The sequence below is a fragment of the Nerophis lumbriciformis genome, linkage group LG25 (assembly GCF_033978685.3).
Source record: "Nerophis lumbriciformis linkage group LG25, RoL_Nlum_v2.1, whole genome shotgun sequence".
In the NCBI taxonomy this organism is placed as follows: domain Eukaryota; kingdom Metazoa; phylum Chordata; class Actinopteri; order Syngnathiformes; family Syngnathidae; genus Nerophis; species Nerophis lumbriciformis.
The window spans coordinates 16738682-16761465 of NC_084572.2; the positions used below are offsets into that span (position 1 = coordinate 16738682).

Genomic DNA, 22784 nt, shown 5'->3' on the forward strand with positions numbered 1-22784 from the left:
GTGCAGTAAGACAACCTGAATAGCCCAGTTGTATGTTTCCAAGCCCTGACAACTTACAAAGTATATTTTGAAGGAGCCACATGTAATAATTTCATGTCAAGTCATCATTAAATGGCCCTGATATGTCAAAAGGCATTAATAAATCATGTTATTTTGGAATACCTTTATAACTGATAACAGTAGTTCAGCCGGGATATGCTCATTTAAAAACTAGATTTACAGCCCCGAAATATTGTTATTGTTTTCATTTCAATGTCCCGCCCTCTCCCGTTTGACCAGTTAGAAAGTCTGTGAGTGTGTCACATCTAGGTTGCCAGTTAAGCACCGCCACCTCCGTCTGGCTACTGCCACTGGTAAAGTTACTAAACATGTCAGACCTTAGTAAATCTAAAAGGTCTCGTTACCATTCTCAACTTATTCGAGGATTTGTATCTGGGATGACTTTGAAAGATGGAGACGATTGAAGGTGGAGAATATTTTTTCATCTGACGCCAAACTTTATTTATGGCCTGTACGTTTTCTTATTACTTGTAATAAATGGAAATGGACATTTCGTACATAAACTATATTGTCCAATACAATCTATGATCTTGTCTAATAAAGCTAGTATGTTCATGCAACGAATGCTTATCATGCTTGCCCGGTCAATGAAACATCGACATATAGGGGGAAATATTTGCCTGTATATCGATGAGTCATCCAACTGACAGGGCAAAATATATTTTCGACAAATAAAACCTATGTGGATATGGGTAGTGTCAGTTCCTATTTCGTTCTCAATATGCTGATACGCTGAGGAAATGGATTCCAACATTAGCATGGCTGTCGTGGCAATGTGAAACGTATAGAGACAGCCAAATCACATCATAAAATAATTCCTCATTCGTGTTTGCATATTGTGGACTACATGTACCAAGTTATATGGCAATCTGAAACAGTAGCCTATAGGCATAGTTTGGTAAATTGCCTCATCTTTAGTTTTGGGCGTACACTAGGCTGCTAAGCATGCTCTACTTATTTTCACCAGTATAAACATTGCAAGCATTGGTTGTAGTTTTTCTTTTTCTTTGTTTTCTGATAGTACTGACAATAACCATATTATTGCCATTTGTTGTAATATTGTACGCAGGCATGACGTACTTCTTACTGAAAATAGCCTACTATCTGTGTAAAATGTGTTGGTTAGAGATTTGTTATTGACAAAACGCTTGTCTATTCAGCTATTATGGTCCCAGCACCTCAACCCCTAGTAAGAGGCAGTGGAAGTTTGAAGTTCCTTGGAGTAGCCCAGTCGATCGAGCTAGATTCGGCTGCGTATCCGGCAACCTCAGTCAGGGAGAGGGGGAGGGGACTACAGAATCTTGACCGGGATTGCAGTACCATTTCTGGCCAGATTATTACATATGGCTCCTTTAAATTGGACAATGATGAGCTGCTTCATTCCTCATATTAGGATGTGTAGTTCTTGCACTAGAAGCAATCAGAAATTATTAACCTCTTTCTGAGAGCAGAGAGCAGCATCTTGGATCACTTGTTGGAAAGTCCTCCTTGTCTTCTCAAGCTCCTCCACCAACTGTTTTGCTCTTAAGTGAGCCTGAAGGAAAAGCATAAAAGGTCAGGCAGATACTTTATGTCATCTTCTCAACCAGCTATTGCAAGGAATTTAGGGATTTCATCATCTACGGTCTGTAATATCATCAAAAAGTTCAGAGAATCTGGAGAAATCACTGCACGTAAGCGGCAAGGCCCGTGACCTTCGATCCCGCAAGCGGTACTGCATTAAAAACCGACATCAGCGTGTAAAGGATATCACCACATGGGCTCAGGAACACTTCAGAAAACCACTGTCAGTAACTACAGTTGGTCGCTACATCTGTAAGTGCAAGTTAAAACTATATTTTGCAAAGCCAAAGCCATTTATCAGCAACACCCAGAAACGCTTCGCTCGGCCTGAGCTCATCTCAGATGGACTGAAGCAAAGTGGAAAAGTGTTCTGTGGTCTGTCAAATCCACATTTCAAATTGTTTTTGGAAACTGTGGATGTCATGTGCTCCGGACCAAAGAGGAAAAGAACCATCCGGATTGTTATAGGCGCAAAGTTCAAAAGCCAGCATCTGTGATGGTATGGGGGTGTATTAGTGCACAAGGCCTGGGTAACTTACACATCTGTGAAGGCACCATTAATGCTACATACAGGTTTTGGAGCAACATAACTCTTAAAAAGATTGACAGATACTCGATGCAATATGACAACAGGAAGTGAATTTGCGTGATGTCACATCAACCGGATGTGACATACCTAAAACTTTTACAGATTAAAACAGTAGAAGATAAACATATTTAAACACTCAACTAAAACAATTAAGTCAAAGTCAGCTGTATTGTCAATTCTTCACATGTGCAAGGCATACAAAGAATCAAAATTGTGTTTCTCACTGTCCCATGCATAGACAAGAAAAGACGAGAAGAGACACAAATAGTAACGTGTACGCGCACAACATAATATATCTAACTACCAGTGTTGGGTTAGTTACTGAAAACCAGTAACTAGTTACAGTTACTAGTTACTTTATTTCAAAAGTAACTCAGTTACTAACTCAGTTACTTACACCAAAAAGTAATGCGTTACTGTGAAAAGTAACTAGTTACTTCTTCTACTCTTTTTTTTTTAAAAGCTCCCATTAATGCTCTTTTAGCCTTCATTTCAGTACTGTTATAGCACTGGAGAATAATACAATCTGTTGATCAACTTGACATGCATTTGCATCACTCAACTCTGCTAAGCAATGTGCTCTACATACAACACACAAAGACAAAGATATGTTTCAAAGGGCCAATTTATTTCAGGCCAGAACAAATTGACAAAACTATTTTAAATAGCTGCAACATAACATACATAAGTAACAAACAGCATAATAACACTAACACTAACCACGTTAAACCCAGATTCCGAACTAACAAAGGTCTTAACTCATTCTCTTTCTATGCCACATCAATATGGAATGCACTCCCAACAGGTGTAAAATAAAGGGCATCTCTATCCTCCTTCAAAACCGCACTAAAAGAACACCTCCAGGCAACTACAACCCTAAACTAACACCCTCCCTTCCACATCCCACCTCCCGGGATTGTAAATAATCAAATGTAGACACTTTTTCTTATACTTTCTGATCTCTCTCTCTGTGTCCACTACTTGCTGTACATATCCTACCAAGTCAGTCCTACACTGTTTCAATGTCCATTTCTCTGATGATGCAATTGTTGATGACTGAAGTGTTGATACCAACCAAACCTACCCCCCCCCCCCCTCCATATCCCACACCCCGGATTGTAAATAATGTAAGTAATTCAATGTATATACTCTGATGATTATCTTGTGTGATGACTGTATTATGATGATAGTATATATTTGATAGTATATATCTGTATCATGAATCAATTTAAGTGGACCCCGACTTAAACAAGTTGAAAAACCTATTGGGGTGTTACCATTTAGTGGTCAATTGTACGGAATATGTACTGTACTGTGCAATCTACTAATAAAAGTCTCAATCAATCAATCTATTAACAACATAGCTGTAAACCTGGCTTCACCTAAGGAAGGCACACGTGACATACACAAAGCCTAACCAGGCAGATTTGAATTGTTGTTTTGGGCAGTAGACGGGATCTTTGATCCAAGACACAACTTACATTTAACTGAAATTGTATTTTCTTTGTGCTCGACAAAAGAAAAGAAGTGAGAATATCTCATACTTGCCAACCCTCCCGAATTTCAGTGCCTCTCCCCGGGACAACCATTCTCCAAATTTCTCTCGATTTCCAGCCGGACTTAAGGCACGCCCCCTCCAGGTCCGTGCGGATCTGAGTGAGGACAGCCTGTCGTCACGTCCGCTTGGCCAACCAAAAAGTAACCACAGAACACTATACCGTATAGTCGTATAGTGTTCTGTGGTTACTTTTTGGTTGGCCAACGGTTTACGTTGTATTGCGCACCCCCCTCCCCTCCCCTTCACACACACACACACACACACACACACACACACACACACACACACACACACACACACACACACACACACACACACACACACACACACACACACACACAGAGCGCAGAGGAAGAATCAGAAGCACGTCTCTGCTTCGCTGCATTAAAACACTCAGATCTTCTGTTTCTAGCCGATACTACATAATAAGTAACGTAAAATAACGCAGTAACGCATCATGTAGTAACGGTAACTGAGTTACTGAATATAAAAAATAACGCGTTAGATTACTAGTTACCGCCGAAACTAACGACGTTACAGTAACGCGTTACTTTGTAACGCGTTACAAAGTAACGCGTTAGTCCCAACACTGCTAACTACTATAGTAGCAGTAAAAAAAAAAAAAGACAATAATAATGATAATAATAATAATGAAATACTACATTATTATTATTATTATATTTACAAGTGTTAAAAGAAGATATACATCCTCAAAAATATGCATGGGTTTTTTTTAGTGTAAATGACAGGTAATATAAGCAGATGTGTGCAATTTGCAAAGTCATTTCTGTGGGTCATATGGGTGGGTTCAGGGTGTCTCTAAGAGTGGGCAGATTTACTTTTTGTTTTTTCTATCTTTTTGTCACCCTAGTGGGTCGGGCTGAGAATGGAGAGGGGAGAGAGTTCAGCAGCCTCACAGCCTGGTGGACAAAGCTGTTGGTGAGTCTGGTGGTGCGGGAGCGGAGGCTCCTGTCAGAGGGCAGGAAGCTGAACAGTTTGTGTGTGGGATTGCTTGGATCACTCACTATTGTGACAGATTTTTGGGCGAGGCGGGTGGTGTACAAGTCCTTGATGGATGGGAGTGGAGTGCCAATGATTTTCCCGGCTGCATTCATTGTGCGTTGCAGGGCTTTTCTGTTGTTTTCAGTGCATCCCCCACCTCACATGCAACTGAAAAGGATGCTCTCAATGGTACCTCTGTAGAATGTAGTCAGGATGGGAGGTCAAGCAATTGCCCGCTTAAGTTTGCGCAGAGAGTAGAGGCGCTGCTGGGCCTTCTTTGCCAGTGATGTGTTGTTGGTGGTCCAAGACAAGTCCTCACCGATGTGCACCCCCAGGAATTTGATGCTGCTCACTCTCTCCACTGCAGCACCATCAATGGATAGTGGTAGGTGTTGGGTGTGGCCTTTCTGGAAGGTGACAACAATCTGCTTTGTCTTGTTGAGGTTGTTGTTCCTGCACCACGTGGTCAGAAAGTCCACCTCTTTTCTATAGTTTGTCTCGTTGTCCTTGGTGATGAGACCCACCAGGGTCCTGTCTTTCGCAAATTTTGAGGTAATTGGAGCTATACGTTTGTGTGCAGTCGTGCGTCAGTAGGGTGAAGAGCGGAGGACTGAACACACATCCTTGTGGGGCCCATGTACTCAGTGTGATGGTGCTGGGGGTGTTGTTACCAACATGTACTGTTTGTGGTCTCTGATTGAGGAAGTCGAGCAGCCAGTTGCAGAGTGAGGTGCTAAAGCCCAGCTTGTCCAGTTTGCAGATGAGTTGTTGTGGTATTATGGTATTGAATGCTGAACTGAAGTCCATGAACAGCATTCTCACATGAGTCTTTCTTATCCAAGTGCGTGAGGTCTGGGTGGAGGGCAGAGAAAATTGCATCCTCTGTTGATCATTTGGCCCTGTATGCAAACTGGAAGGGTTCCAAGGTGAGGGAGAATGGATTTGATGTGTGACATGACTAGATATTCAAAGGATAAAAACAACAACAACGAAGATCGATAAGATTTACAGTGAATAAGCAGTCAGGAATAGGTGTGTTTTGAGTCTTGATTTAAAGAGGGATATCGAGTCTATATTACGAAGGTCTGGTGGTAATGACTTCTAAAGATGAGAGGCTGAGCGGCTGAAAACTCGGGCACCCATGGTGGACTTTATATAAGGGGACCGGGAGATGGATGGATGAAGAGGATCTTAGGGAACGTGAGGTCGTGGAGACATGGAGCAGGTCAGAGAGATATGACGGAGAAGGGTTATGGATAGCTTTGTATTATAGAAGTGAAGAGAATTATTTTAAATTGGATACGGTGTTTGATGGGTAGCCAATGGAGTTCTTGCAGAACAGAGGTAATGTGCTGGATTAAAGAGGTTCTGGTGATTATCTGGGCTGCAGAGTTCTGGAGAAGCTGAAGTTTGTGAAGTGACTTGTGAGGGAGACCAAACAGGAGTGAGTTGCAGTAGTCCAGGCGAGAGGTGACAAGGCTATGGACCAGTACGGCAGCAGTATGTGGGGTTAGGGATGGGCGAAGACAATTAATGTTGAGTAGATGAAAGTAAGCAGACCGGGTAATGTTTATGAGAGCTTGAAAAGAGAGTGTGCTGTCAAGGATGACACCCATACTCTTAACTTGGGAGAAAGGTGAGACGGAGGTATTGCCGAGAGTAGCGGACAAGCTGTTGGTTTTGGCTATAGGATTTTGTATCTACAAGTAAGATTTCGGTTTTATTACTATTGAGTTGGAGGAAATTGGATGAAAACCACAGTTTGAGTTCACTGAGGCAGTCTGTAAGGGAGGAAGGAGGGAGGAGGAAGAGAGGTTTGGTTGAGACATAGAGCTGGGTGTCATCCGCATAACAGTGAAATGTATGTTAAATTTACGGAAAATATCGCCAAGGGAAAGAATGTAGATGATAAAAAGCAGGGGACAAAGAACAGAGCCAGAGGAAACGGGAGACAGAGGGGATTTGAATCAACGCAGTTGAACAATATGATTTAAACCAGTGAAGAGGTGTGTTTGTGATGCCAATACTGTGCAATCTATGAAGGAGGACAGTGTGTGAAATGGTATCAAGGGCTGACGTGAGATCTAAAAGGATGAGGATAGTGAGAAGACCAGAATCAGCTGCCAGGAGGAGATCGTTTGTGATTTTTACAAGTGCTTTTTCGGTGCTGTGCAGGGGGCGTAAACCAGACTGGAATTGTTCATATAGGTTATTTAACTATAGGTGGGAGTGAAGTTGGGAGGAGACAGTTTTTTCAAGGATTTTTTAAATGAATTGCAGATTTGAAATTATTTGGATCTGAGCCTGTTTTCTTCAAAATTGGTGTTATGGCTGCTGTTTTGAAAGCTGAGAGGACGAGAAGAATGGATGATATTCGTGATGAGGTGGATCAGTGAGGAGAAGCAGATAATAGCAGGATAGGGATGATGTCTTTGACACAGGTATGATAGTGACGCACCATGGAATAATAGTTTGCTTCAGGGAGGTGTTAACGATGTCACAGACATCTTTCAGTTCCTCTGCGCAGTCCTTCAGCACACTACCGGGGATGTTGTCTAGGCTATAGCTGGAGAGTGTCCTCTTCACGCTGGCGGCAGATAGGCACAGGGCCTGGTCGTGGGATTTTCTGAGGGCAGGTGTTGTTTTGTGCATCGAAGCGTGCAAAGAAGCTGTTCAGTTTGTTGAGCAGAGAGATGTCACTCTTGCAGTTTTGTGGCCCGGGCTTGTAGATCCAGAACCAATGTTCCCTCTAATTTTTCACGTGTGTGAGCAAACACACAAACACCCTGAGCATTCAGTGGAATACAGACGTGCACACTGTGGCCATATCAGCAGCACATTTGTCTCAAACCTGACATAAAAATTTAAATGTCTTATTATTACAATCAAGTGACTAGTCAATTTCAAGAGATTATTTTCTAATATATGTGATTTGGCCCACTTAGATATTGTTTTTTTTTTAATCAGCTATGCACTATAGTATTTTATGCCTGGGTGGGGGTCCTGCTTTGGAAAGATTGTGTACTCCTTTCAGAGAACACATTTAGTTCCCCTTAAAACATTCACATGTTGCATGAGATGAAGTGTTTAACTTTCTGTCCGTAAAATAAATATTTTTGTTAGCAATTATGTAGTCCTGTAACATCATTTCATGATTAATATCCAAAAAATAACATTCTTAACAAATGAAAGTAGAATAAGCACACAGATTGAGGAGTCATAGTTAAACGATCTGAAATTTACACTTTAGGTGTAGTGTTGGAGTTGTCCAACTTTTTGTGTGGCCATAAACGCACAAGTGGCTAATTGCCATAGTGTATGTGTTGGTGCAGGTGAGAGAGAGAGCAAGCGGCTGCTGTTTATATAACAGATGACAAAGAGTTGCTTTTGGCTTGGTTTGTACGGTAGACAACGACCAGTTTTGCTAGCTAAAAGTATTTTACACTTTGTTTTAGTGTGGTTATGGCCGACAAACAATTTTGCTAAATAAAGGGACCGATGGAATTTCTGTCCTCCTTTAAGTGTCTCCACAGACGTTACAATAATTTAAGTGTTGACAAACATTGTTTTATCTCTTGTGGCCGCCTTTTGCCATCTGTTACTCACAGATTTGCTGTGCGCAGAGGACGCGTGAGCAGTGCGCAATTGCGCAGGTGCGCACCTTAGAGGGAACGTTGTCCAGAACCTTATATTTTGACCCTGAATATAAAGAGGATGAGCTACACATTTTAGAAGCTGTGTGGAGAACAAATCCAGCTGTAGTGAAAGGTAAGCATCATGCAGCAGTATTGCTAAGTGCTAAGCAAGATAAACAAAATACAAACATAACACGATCACTTACTGTACAATGTATGCTCTCAGTGGGAAAACAATGGCTATGATGTTCATATATCCCATTTAGATGAATAATTAATCAAAATCTACACAAAGGGTTAAAAAGAATAGTTGTAGCAGACGCTGGTCTTCGGTCTTGTCTACCTCTCTGTGATCAATGCGTCGCTAAAAATAGTTTATCTGCATTAGCGCTTATAATAACAACAATGTTAATATTTGGTTAATATTCAGGTCACCAGATGTAAACGGCGTATTGTTGGCGGGTTTTAGATGGTTATTTAGAAGGCTTTGTGAGCTGGAGAGAGGCGCCCCCTTTACTCAGTTGCTAGCAGAAATCTTATTTTAATTTATTTCTAATTGAAAATGCATAAAACACATGTGTTTAGAGATTGTGAATGATAAACAGCACATTTCTTACCATTTTTTACGTATTTCAAGTAACACTGATCTGCTGATATGGGCAGAATGCAGAGGCATTCAGAGTGGAATACTAAAAATGTCTGTCTGAAATTGTGACATTTTGTAATGTTTAGACCAGGGGTCCCCAAACTACGGCCCGCAGGCCGGATCCAGCCCACCACCATCCAAAATCCGGCCTATGGGAAGTCCTAAGTTTAAAAATGATTTTAAAATATGTCCTTTCTAATCCATTTTCTACCACTTGTTACTCTCAGTGTCTCCTTGCCGCTCAGGAAAATGATATTGTCTAAAAATGCATTATCCATCGATAACGTGTGTCGGGCGAGCGCGCCGCAAGTCTATGATCTTTCAATCAATTAGTGCACGAGGAACATATATATATATATATATATATATATATATATATATATATATATATATATATATATATATGTATATATACACATATATATATGCATATGTATTTATATATATATATATATATATATATATATATATGCATATGTATTATATATATATATATATATATATATATATATATATATATATATATATATATATATATATATATATATATATGTATATGTATATATACATATATATATATATATATATACATACTGTAAATACAGTATATACATATAAATAAATAAATAAATAAATAAATGGGTTATACTTGTATAGCGCTTTTCTACCTTCAAGGTATTCAAAGCGCTTTGACAGTATTACCACATTCACCCATTCACACACACATTCACACACTGATGGCGGGAGCTGCCATGCAAGGCGCTAACCAGCAGCCATCAGGAGCAAGGGGTGAAGTGTCTTGCTCAAGGACACAACGGACGTGACTAGGATGGTAGAAGGTGGGGATTGAACCCCAGTAACCAGCAACACTCCGATTGCTGGCACGGCTACTCTACCAACTTCGCCACGCCGTCCCTATATACATATATTTATATATATATATATATATATATATATATATATATATATATATATATATATATACTGTATATATATATATTTTATTTTTTAAATTTATTTTCATATATATATATATATATATATATATATATATATTTGCATTGTTTTAACAAAAAATCATAGGGTACATTAAATATATGTTTCTTATTGCAGGTTTGTCCTTAAATAAAATAGTGAACATACAGGACAACTTTTTTAGTAGTAAGTAAGCAAACAAAGGGTCCTAATTTAGTTGCTGACGTATGCAGTAACATATTGTGTCATTCTCCATTCTATTATTTTGTCAAAATTATTAAGGACAGGTGGTAGAAAATTAATTATTAATCTACTTGTTCATTTACTGTTAATATCTGCTTACTTTCTCTTTGAACATGTTCTATCTACACTTCTGTTAAAATGTAATAATCACTTATTCTTCTGTTGTTTGATACTTTACATTAGTTTTGGATGATACCACAAATTTGGGTATCAATCTGATACCAAGTCGTTACAGGATCATACATTGGTCATGTTCAAAGTCCTCATGTGTCCAGGGACATATTTCCTGAGTTTATAAACATAATATAAATTTTTTTTAAAACGAAAGAAGATGTTGTGATGCCCAAAAATATCGACGTAATCATAGTGGCAGTACTATGCGGATTGGAAGTACAATTGGATATGGTTTCACGGATAAAATGAAACACTATTCAGCAAGTAAAGTCAACTTGTTGTTCATTATACTGGTTAAGTACGTTAAAGCATAACAAAAAGCAAAGAGACAGGTGTATTTGGTGGAAAAAGTCCACATGAGCTGAATTCAACCCGCAGCCTTGCAAAAAGCATTAGTTATTATTAGTTTGATTTGGAAGACTACTGTAAATAACAGTGGGTGGTACTAAAGAAAGAAGACAACGCCAGGTACCTCGTCTCTTTGCAGTGTTGCCTCCTCAGCCATCTGCACACACTCTCTGACTTTGTCCACAGCCTCATACTTCTCTTCTTCTAAAGTAGCACACCGTTTCTGAAGGGTGGCTGATGTTTTCTCCCACATGGTTTGCTCTTTTTGTGCATTTTCTGCCTCCTGAGATGCAGCGTTTACCCTGAGTGGATGTAAACATCAAAAGGGTGTTGACAAACTCCCAGACTGACCTCTCCACACATGTCATTGTAAAATCTGACCATCACCTGGGCTCTTGTTTGCTGATGGCAGCCTGAAGCTGTTGGATTTGCCTTCTTGCAGCTTCCTCTCGACTCTGAGCCTCGATTACATCTCCCTCCTAAATACATACATTGCCTTTAAAAGATCTGGATTTTACATAACATATACTGTTCTTGCTTCACACCGACTATGTAGATCAGTAATGCAAGTCTTTAAGAAATTAAACGCAATACAGACAACGTTCTTAAGACACATGTCTTCATCAATGAATAACACAGGCTTGAACAAGACCTCTCTGTTCCTATTTCTGAGAATATAAAACAATTTTGTCATAACTATGATACTGTATTATTACACTATGGCCTAGTACAGTAAAGCAAAGTCCATAGAATGTGATGGCACAGTCAGTGCATTTAAAAAATATTCACAGCACTTGTACCACCACATTCTGTTACATTTTACTATCTCATTCCATAATGGAATCCTATTTTTTACCCCCAAAATGAAAAAAAACATGATTTTCAATGTTTTAAAATATACACTGCAAATTCAGGTTACAAGACATCCCCAACACAAGTTGGCATAGGGAATGCCACAGTGAACCCCGTAAGATCTGACTAAAACATCCAGTATATCACTCTCTAGCTTTGGCTTATAGCTTTAAAGACCTAACTTAGTTTTTTCCAAGCATGAAAAGAAAATGAGTTTGAAGGATAGTGGTGAGAAGTAGATATTTATTGAATTAAAGAAGGAAATCATCAGAAACGTAATTGAGGTGTGTGTGTGTGTAGCTAACTTGGTGAAGCAAGTATAGCACCGTACAAAATATACTATACTGAAGCAAGAGTCCATAACAGATATAATAACGTCAGCCAAGGACATTAAAATATCTAAACCGGGGACATTTATCCACGAAAGTATGGAGAAGCTGCTGCTGATTTGTTAGACAGAGAAGCAGCTGGAAAGAGATACAATAGAAGGCTGATTTATGAATACATTATTTCATAAAACTACTGTAATTTTTACTACATTCTATTGTATTGTTTATACAATATTTATTATATAAAATCCTTTGAAAAAAAAAGCCTGTTGCAAGATAAAATCCTGCAGTATTTGTAACGAGGAGGTCGTATTTTACTGCGTGGATTGTTCTCCTAAGATGCAGACGGAACTCTGGAGGCAAGGTGCAGGTAAGAAAATGATTTATTGTCCATAAATCATGCAGGACATGCAGATAAACAAAACAAGCGTGCCGATAGCATAGGAAGCAAAGCTAAGGAAAAGGCTAGCGTGAAAGCTTAGCATACAAACAGGAATAGGAATCATAAAGTAGACGTCGTCACTGTTGCGCAGTGCAAACAAGAAAGCCAGACTGAGTGTGGCGAAAAACGGGAATAAGTAGCTCTCTGATTAGTACCTGGCAGCAGGTGAACGTCCCGGACACTAATCAGAGGCAGGTGAAACTAGTCAGCACCCATGGTAACTAAAACACATAAACTCAAGAGTGCTGAAAACAGAACTGAGGGAGTCAAAACCAAATAACACCGGGAAACGGATAATAACAGTATTTTGGGGTCCCAAAACAGAATAATTACATTTTGATTAATTCTAAAATTAAATATTGGTTTGAGTATATTGAGTTAAAAACTCCAAGTCGCAGAACAAAATAAACTTGTAAGTCGAAGTAATAAAAAAAAAAGCAAATAAAAAAAAAACAGGAGTGCGTAAGAATTCATAATCCTTCAGATTTCTCAAGTTTCATTGGATCCGCTTGTTTGAAAATTACTTGGTTGGACATGATTTGGACAGGTACACCTGTCTATATAACGTCCGACAGGTGATAGTGCTAATTAGAGCACAAACTATGTATCAGGTCAAATACATTGTCGACTTCCAAGAAAGGAATGTCTCCAGGCACAAATTTGAGGAAGTGAAAATAATTTTTTTTCTTCTGCTTTTAAGGTCCCAATGAGTAATGTATACCGTTTGGAACCACCAGGACTCTTCTGAGAACTGACAGGCCGTCTAAACTGAGCAATTTAGAGAGGTGGGTCTTAGTCAAGGAGGTGACCAAGAACCCAATGGTCACTCTAACAGAGCTCCAGCATTTCTCCCCAGGCCTTCAGCATACGTCGAATCAAGGCAACAGATTAAAACGTTCAACAAAAAATTAGTACAGTTGCCTCGATTCAACCCTTGCTGACTGACCTGGATGACTGAGAATCAATCTGTACAGGTCTGTATGGTAAAGTGGTCAGGCGGAAGTCACTTCTTAATAGGAAGCATATGGCAGCTCACCTGGAGTTTGCCAAAAGGCAACTAAAAGACTCTCAGACCATGACAAATTAATTTATCTGGTCGAAATTTTTTGGCGTGAATGCAAGACTTTCTGATTGCAGGAAAAAAAACCTTAAGGGCCTACCTTGTGTCAAAAATGATTTACGACCTAGCTGTCAAATGATTTATGACCTAGCTGTCAAAAGATCAAAGGATTTATGACCTTAGGGTCAAAAGGTCAGATGATTTATGACCTAGCTGTCAAAAATGACCTGGCAAAAATGATTTACGACCTTATGGCAAAAGATGATTTATGACCTAGCTGTCAAAAATGACCTGTCAAAAATGATTTATGACCTTATGGCAAAAGATGATTTATGACCTTATGGCAAAGATGATTTATGACCTAGCTGTCAAAAAAAATGATTAATGACTGTGATACACCTTGTGTCAAAAATGATTGATGACCTTAGAAGAGGGGTGGGGTTACGGAAAGGTCAGGGGGAGGGGGGTATGAGGAGTCCTACGAGTCCCGCAGTCGTGGTGGATGAAAGTAGGAAAAGTCCTCAAAAATCAACCAACACACACACACATACACACACACACACACACACACACACACACACACACACACACACACACACACACACACACACACACACACACACACACACACACACACACACACACACACACACACACACACACACACACACACACACACACACACACACACACACACACACACATATATATATGTGAATGGGTTTGGTTATAACAAAGTGTTTGTTAGTATGAGCCCCAAGAGGAAATGGAAAAGATGGAGAAGCCCTTTTGTTTCAGCAGCTACGATTAGTGAAACGACAGTTTCCATTTATAATAACAAACTTACCCGGTCGTTCCTCGCAAAAGTAGAGTTTTTTGGAAACGCGCGTAGATTCCTCCAGTGAGTCTTTGCGTGAGAAATTATGCACCTCTCAGTGTTCCAATCCCACAAGTCCCGCTGCGTTACACACGAGTCCAGGGGTGCCCCCGACAGGTCCAAAACGCACCCATCAAAGTCGCACTATGAGTGAGGAAGAAAAGTTGGCAAAAGTCCCGAAAATGTTCGAAAATCACACACGCGCTTTTTTTTTTAAGATTTTTTTTTTTTTTTTTTTGGCTTTGTACATTATTTCAGCTGTTTGCAATTTTACCAAATTATAGAACTTTAATATATCTGACGAGTCAAATGATTTTCATTTTAGAAAAAAAAACAGACAATATACAATATATATATATATTTACTTACAAACGTTCCCTTTTTGCTCCGGTTGGAGCGGATGATTTTGTCCGGAGGAGACCGTCGTCGTCGTAGGCTTGCTCGAGGACAACAGCTTCGAAAAGATGATGTTGTACATGCTGTAAGTTCTTTTTGCATTCTGGACGTTCATCCTTTAAGCTCAGAGTTTTGACGACCTCCTAGCACTAGCTCGTCTTCCGCACAACTGAACTTCCCGCTCAGAGAAGTAGGCGGGGTTTGATTCCGGAGGTGGGGGTTTGTTTCCGAGTGCGATTGTGAAAGTGTCGAGAGAAAACGACAGCGCCGCTTGGTGTTAAAATCCATCCATCCCTCCATCCATTTTCTACCGCTTATTCCCTTTTTTTGGGGTCGCGGGGGGCGCTGGAGCCTATCTCAGCTACAATCGGGCGGAAGGCGGGGTACACCCTGGACAAGTCGCCACCTCATCGCAGGGCCAACACAGATAGACAGACAACATTCACACTCACATCCACACACTACGGCCAATTTAGTGTTGCCAATCAACCTATCCCCAGGTGCATGTCTTTGGAAGTGGGAGGAAGCCGGAGTACCCGGAGGGAACCCACGCAGTCACGGGGAGGACATGCAAACTCCACACAGAAAGATCCCGAGCCCGGGATTGAACCCAAGACTACTCAGGACCTTCGTATTGTGAGGCAGATGCACTAACCCCTCTGCCACCGTGAAGCAAAGGAAGGAAGGTGTTAAAAGGAAGGTGTTAAAATCGTGCATGTTTTTCATACTTTGTTACAAACCTAATGTCAAGGAACAATAAAGACGGTAACTTTGTTTAGAAATATGTATTCATACCGTAAATGTGCTGTTTATTACGTTGTTACATGAACACTGATAACTCTTAAGTTTTGTCCATTTTTATAACAATGAAAAAGCGCCCTGCAAAAAATGTTCTATAGAATCTCTATAGAAATATATAGAACGCTATAGAATTTCGTCGGAATTTCTTTAGAACTGAAGATTCTATAGAATATGTATTCAAAATTCTATAGAAATTCTATAGACATCAGCTTCATGTGCTGGAAGGTCTTTTCACTGTTCTATAGAGCTGGGAATTCTATAGAATATCCTATAGAAATTCTATAGACATTAAATTATCTGATGAAAAGTCCATAGATTGTTCTATAGAACTGGGCATTCTATAGAATGTCTAACAGAAATTCTATAGACATTACTTTATCTGCTGAAAGGTCTATAGATTGTTCTATAGAACTGGGCATTCTATAGAATGTCTAACAGAAATTCTATAGACATTATCCTTTATCTGCTGAAAGTTCTATAGATTGTTCCATGGAATAAAATTCTATAAAATGGCAGCAGCGCTATCACCATAGCATTGATTAATCTCATTAAGTTGATTCACCAGACTTGAGCTTGTTTTTTGAACAATGCAGGATGTCTCCCTCAATTATGAAAATGTTAATTTTGTATCATTCAAAATTGTGAGGTGTCATTTCAAGGCGGACACCCAGAACTTCGGCAGACTTTATTTTTAAAAGTATATTTATTCCAATAAATCAATTTATTTTTATTTTTAGAGTTTTTGAGTTATCTATAAGTAAAAAGTGTGAATATTTTCGTAACTTACTTTTTTATGTGATAAAATTAATTTTATTGGACTTCCAACATAAATTGATTTAGCAAAACTCAGTTCAAAGGTTTAAATCAGACCTAAAACGTCAGGACCCGCCCACGTACCTGCATGCAGCTGTGGAAGAACAAGCCCAGACACGTTTCTTCACGGAGCCCAATAGGAAAACACTTTACCGAACTCATGTAAGTAACAATTTATATTGTTAAAAGTCAGTATTTGCCAGGATTTAAATTTATACATTTTCAAAAGCATGGTTCAATGTTATATTTAGTTTACTACTTTTCCCGCCGTAACATTACAAACCCCCCCCCCACCCCCCAAACACGATAGATAGAACTGCTCTCTCGTTTTGTTATAAAATAACAAAACTGTTTTAAGGCTGCAATCACAACCAAATTCATGTATAGTTGGTAATAATCGCGTTGTATCAATGTTTCTCATATCCGACACTAATAAGTGCGAATATGTTTCAAATCAACTTTTTTTTTTAAATTATTTATTTTTCCCCTTCGCGCTTGCCGTAGTTGCAAAGCAGATTTCGCGGGCAGTTTGAGTTGGTGATGGCGGCCACAACGTCCATGTTGACTTCACTCGCTCTTTCTAAGCTGCCCAAGTCACGTCGGAGTTCATTGACGGTAACTTTGTTGGCTTAAACATCACATTTAGGTTTAGGGTCTACTAGGCGCGATGCGAGACGTCACAAGCGGGCTAACGTTGAGCCAAACAGCAGCTTCGAGGCACGGGCGGAAATGGTGAGCTAGCAAAACTAGCCTCATTTATTATTATTATTATTATCATCCCTCCATTGTTTGTAACGTCAGGCTTGTGTGATCACACAGAGAAGGAGTTTGGCCCCCAGTCAGGTCGCCAAACGGAAGCAAGGGGAGGATGATCATCGAGACGAAATATATTATATTAACCACGCGGTTCTCGAGAGAAGATGAATGGAGAAAATTGGGACAGTGATGAAGAAGTCCAAGTTCCATGGCCACTCAACAAAGCAGGAGGAAGGAAGCAGTCACAAACCAAATACGTGGCAAGAATTCTGAGATTTGGTGGTAATTAATAAACAGTTGAAAACTTTTCAATTCAATTCAGTAAAAAGTATACGTTTTACCAGAAGTACATATAAATATAGATATATTTAATGTACTTCTGATTTTACACCTTGAACTTTCGACTTTGTTTATGTAAAGTTAAATTTAATTAATATAATTTTTTTTCTTCCATGATTGATAGTAATTTCTCATCAGTGCAGCCCTGGTATACTGAATGTTTCAATCTGCAATGCTGAGGTGATTGTCATGATAGTACAGACTTAACCTTGACAATTTTTTAATATGGCTGTAAGCCTGTAAATAAGGGAAAGTAAGGTGAAATTTGTTTCTCGCTGAGGTGAATTTCTGAATCATCAGAACTGTAGGTATACCAAAGTAATTTAGTGATAACAATCTGCTGCTGAAATGTATGACTAACTGTACAGTTTAATTTAGCTTAATGTGGCACATATTTGTTTTTACACAGAAGACACACGTGAACTGACGCCATATTTGAAAGCCGCTCAGGATGGCAAGGATGTACCCCTTACTGGTGATTTGGAATATGGCAGAGGCAAGAGAAACAAACAGCCAAAGTCTTGGTCATCAGACAGTGAGAGCAAGGATGAAAGTGTTGAGGAGACTATCTGACAGACAGCAGGTACTTTTATTTCAGTGGTGTTGTCGCGATATGACCGAAATAGTGTTGAAAGCGACGTTAAACGTTAATTCACTCACTCACTATTTCAGTGGTGTTTCAACTGTGTGAGGTTTTGTAGGATTCAATCCCATACTTTTGAAGTACCTTGTCAGTTTTTCTTTATCATAAAAGTTAATCAAATCATGTTTCATTGTAGGCTTTAAAGTTATTGAATATTTTGATTCAATTCGACCAACTCAGACAGAATAATATTCAAGACAAATTGAGGTGTTGACAGACTTTCTGCATGTACTCGAAAATCTATCATTTCTGCAAACATATTTCTTCACTTCAATGGCATATAAAAGAACTGAACACGTTTTCTTGTTAATCTTGATTTTTCAGAAGAAAAAGAGGAAAGTAAGCCGTACAGCTGTGGGATATGATGCTCGGGCACAATTGAAGGCCCAACTTGCTGCTGTGAGTACATGAATAGAATAGAATAGGATTTTATTGGTTAATCAAAGCACCCTCTCGAGGCAAACAATCACAAGTGCCTAGCATTCATTTGAAATCGAGGACGTAAAAATTGCATCCCTGGCAACTGGTTTAAAACACAAGTTTATACTTTTACTTATATGAAAATAACACTACAAATACCTGATGAACAGTGCCTACTGTGTGAATGGCTTACTGCTACATGTACATGTAGCATATTCAAATTAATGTGCCTACAAGGTTGCTTATACATGTAAAACTTATATGGTGCTGTCAGGGCCGTATCCAGGACAAATTGCTTCCGGAAAACATATGAGCGCCCAAATTAATCATAATACAAATTATTTCATTTGATTTACTATTTTGACATTTTCAGCTGGGAAGAACTTCACCGAAAGATACATGTACAGAAATGGAATCCCTGAAGAAGGAAGTCCTCCAGTTGAGAGAGGAAAACAAATCCCTTCGAGATGCATTGAGGGTTGTTGAAGGTAGGTTTTCTTATTCTAGAAGTATGTTATTGTAATTATCATAGGTTGATGGAAAATATGCTTACATGTCGATGTATGAAATAACTTTCTTATTACTGTATTTTCATCTAACTTTGGCCTACGGGTATTGTCGTCATGTACGGCTGTCCATCCGTCACCGCAATATTTACAGAATCGTTTCATGTACGGAAACCAAACTTGTTACATCTATTTATCTTAGTGTAACAAGAAGCCTATCGAAAATGAGTCGTCTCGGACAATATTTTCCAGAGTTATGCCCCTTTTTTCCAATAAAAATCCATTTATGATTTGGGATAATTTCAGAACTGTTGCATATACAACATCCTAAGTTGTGATGTCCTCCCCTCTAAATAAGGGGAGGACATATGGTGTTTGTTTGTCTGTCTGTCCGTCCGTTTTTGTGTGTTTCTCTTATATTAGCAAGAGTTATGTCCCTTCCTTCTTGATATTTTGTCTCAGCTGGATATCTGATTAATACTTGACCGACAAATATTAAATCTTCGCGTGGTCAGGATGAATTAATATATATGGTTATATATATTTTTCATCTTTGATTGCTTCCTTACCATGTTTCCCTTGACTTGAACAAGATTCCTATCAAAATACCCTTACATTATGATAGCTGGGGTTAGAGCCGAGCGGTTTGGATATCGCCAGCTTCATGTTATTAATGTATTTTTTTTTTATTGTGTCTGCATCACAATGTACTTTTTTCTATTAAAGGACTTCCTGGCCTGCTAATGAAGATGGACGACTTATCACGTCAGGCAACAATACTATCAGCTCGACGTCCTGCTGTCGCTCTGCCAGAGAGGAGCTGGCCAACAGCAGCTTGACAGGAAAAAAATCCAATGCTTTTAAGGATAAGCATGAGAAACCAAAACTGGATGACAAGAAAGTGTCTGCTATTATTGGTGAGTATAAGTTAAATCAATCTGATTAAAACCATATCCACATCAGGGAAGTGGATCTGACCCTTTTCCTATCTCCAAGTCGTTCCGTGATCGTTTGGCATGAAGTATAGATATCCATAGCTTCCAGTCTGCTTGGTCCATGAATTGACTGCGAGATGTTCGTTTTGACAGATTTATAGGCATGGGTGGTCACATTAGCTTTGATCTCGTCGGAAACCAACATCAAGTGACAAAGCAAAAACCGCAGCGCACGGATATCTACACCTTTTTCTCGTTTGATATCTTATATCGGCATTCTCCGCCTTACTATTTAACAACTAGCGTCGGGAATTTCCGTGAGTTCTGCTGCAAGTTGAGAAGTGAACGACTTTTAGATAGGGAATGTGTCAGATCCCCTTCCCGATGTGGATATGGTTTCAATCAGATTGAAGTTAAATATTTTTATTAGAATTCTATTAATGCACTTTCGTGATTGTTCGAACGCCATTGGGGACACCCATCAAGTACACAACAAGATTCACAAGAAAGTGAAATCCTGAAAATAATTTGAAAAATATTTCACACACTGAATGGATTTTCTATATAGCTAATGAATAGTGTACATGCACTGTCAGAATTTGATACAGATTTGTTGCAGTTCGTAAAGCCTGGCATGATTGCACCACATATGATTTTGTGTGCGTCAAGCAGTGCAAGTGCCTTACAGCATAGAAACGCGTGATATGCAATGTATGCAGTGTGTTGACTATCCATTGCATTGATTAAATGATAGACATCACTCTCTTTATCGAGCTGAAAAATGCCATAGTGTAACTCATTGCATGACAGCTAGTGTCTTGGTGTCTGCAGACACTAATTCTGGTATATTTTATTGATCTTTCAGATTTTGTGAAGAAGCTCCATCCCTCAAGTGAAGCAAATGTGATAAAGAAAATCATTGGAGTGAAACTGAACATTGCGCAGAAAATGGAAAAAAAGAAGGCCTCAGAAACAAATTCTGCTGGACGTCTAGCCGTCTCTAACAGTCGGGGAAGCGCGGTGATCATGTTGATTTATGCTGCTGACATTTATTTATTATGTCAAGATTTGAGTTACATGTATATAATAAATACAAGTCAACATTCATTCAACTGCAATATTTGTCTTTCTCCATTGCCAGTGTTAGACCACAGATTTTGTAGAATGCCTGCCCAATCATTTCTACATCATTCTGAACCGTATTCCACAGAAAGCCATTCCATAGGAGCCTGTTCTATAGAACTACTCTTTAGAACTTTCTTCTATAGCACTATTCTTTAGAGGAGATCTATAGAACCATTCTTTAGAACCATGTTCTATAGAACCATTCTTTAGAACCCTGTTCTATAGAACCATTCTTTAGAACCCTGTTCTATAGAACCATTCTTTAGAACCCTGTTCTATAGAACCATTCTTTAGAACCCTGTTCTATAGAACCATTCTTTAGAATCCTGTTCTATAGAACTTCGGTCCTAAAGTTCATTAGAAATTCTATAGAGATATTCTTTAGAAATTCTATAGAACTTCGGTCCTAAAGTTCATTAGAAATTCTATAGAGATATTCTTTAGAAATTCTATAGAACATTTTTTGCAGGGCGTTTTGCCTCTAACAATAAACGCTCTAAAACATTTACGAATTAAAACATATAAAAAAAAACATTTTAAAACTCATATAATAGTAGAACAATATTTATAACGTTTGTTTTGCTAAAGAAAGTATATTATATAGGTATGTTGCTAACGTTTTACGAATTAAAACATATAAAAAAACATATTTTAAAACTCATATAATAGTAGAACAATATTTATAATGTTTGTTTTGCTAAAGAAAGTATATTATATAGGTATGTTGCTAATGTTTTATACATGTGTTTATTTTAAATAACACTTTGTTAAAATATTTTAAGGCATTAGTTATTTTTGAGCACATTTGACAATTGTTGATAACTGATATGATTTTATTTTTTTTAACATTTCTAATTTACATAAACTTGTTGTAAAGACACCGCGTTTGTTTCGTGTTTTAACATTAAGGAAAGTTTGTATTGTTTATTATTGTTGTTTGGCACAGTTTATTTTTAATAAGCTAAGGGGTTTATCAAAGTACATCACAGATTAACATACGCACATGTCCAAAAAATTGCAACGTTGTACAAGTTGGAATAATAGTTGCGACGTACAAACTGTCTGTTGTGTAGAAACGTTTTTGAAACGTTCAAATGAAAACGCTGTACACATTGTGTTTGGTGAATAAAAAAAACATTTTATTGAAACAAAAGTTTTGTCACATCATTCGAAGTTTAGCCAAGGCGTTAACAATGTCACCTTTTTAACTTAATACATACTGGCAAGCACACACAACAAATGGTTGGAATGTGCACAGATGGAATTTTATACATTTATAACCGTTATAAAGAGACAGATTTAACGTCTGGGGTCACCACGGGCAGAAACCAGATGCTCGTTCTCTACGCGTGACCGCGCAACACACACACGCACACGCACACGCACACGCACACGCACACACACACGCACACGCACACGCACACCCACATATATAATACATTAACCAAATACATGTTGAAAAAACGTATTTAAAAGATGGAAAAACATTACAACACACAAACTGTTTGTTTAGAAACGTTTTTGAAACGTTGAAATGAAAATGCTGTACACAATGTTTTAAGTGTTGTATGTGCATATAAATGTTTAAAATTATTTTTTTAGGTTATATTTTTCCTTTTTTTTTTTTTTTTTGTTGAGAAGAATTGTTGTACGTTCTTGGGTAGTAGGTTATAGTTTGCTTTGTACATCATTTTAGC

The 22784-nt window shown here is 38.6% G+C and overlaps 1 protein-coding gene across 12 annotated transcripts in view; it reads right to left on the reverse strand.

The window, feature by feature from the left end:
* The window catches only part of LOC133621664 (sodium channel and clathrin linker 1-like), a 106947-nt gene that overhangs the window by 10266 nt on the left and 73897 nt on the right, over positions 1-22784 (reverse strand). For 10 of the 12 annotated variants that reach the window (XM_061983910.1, XM_061983904.1, XM_061983905.1 and 7 more), the window contains 4 exons: positions 14324-14497; positions 11181-11272; positions 10918-11095; positions 1496-1594 (listed from right to left, as the gene is read on the reverse strand). In XM_061983910.1, the coding sequence (XP_061839894.1) occupies positions 1496-1594; positions 10918-11095; positions 11181-11272; positions 14324-14497 (543 nt within the window). The remainder of the gene's footprint in view (positions 1-1495; positions 1595-10917; positions 11096-11180; positions 11273-14323; positions 14498-22784) is intronic. The other 2 variants (XM_072916072.1, XM_072916071.1) reach the window with 1 other exon arrangement.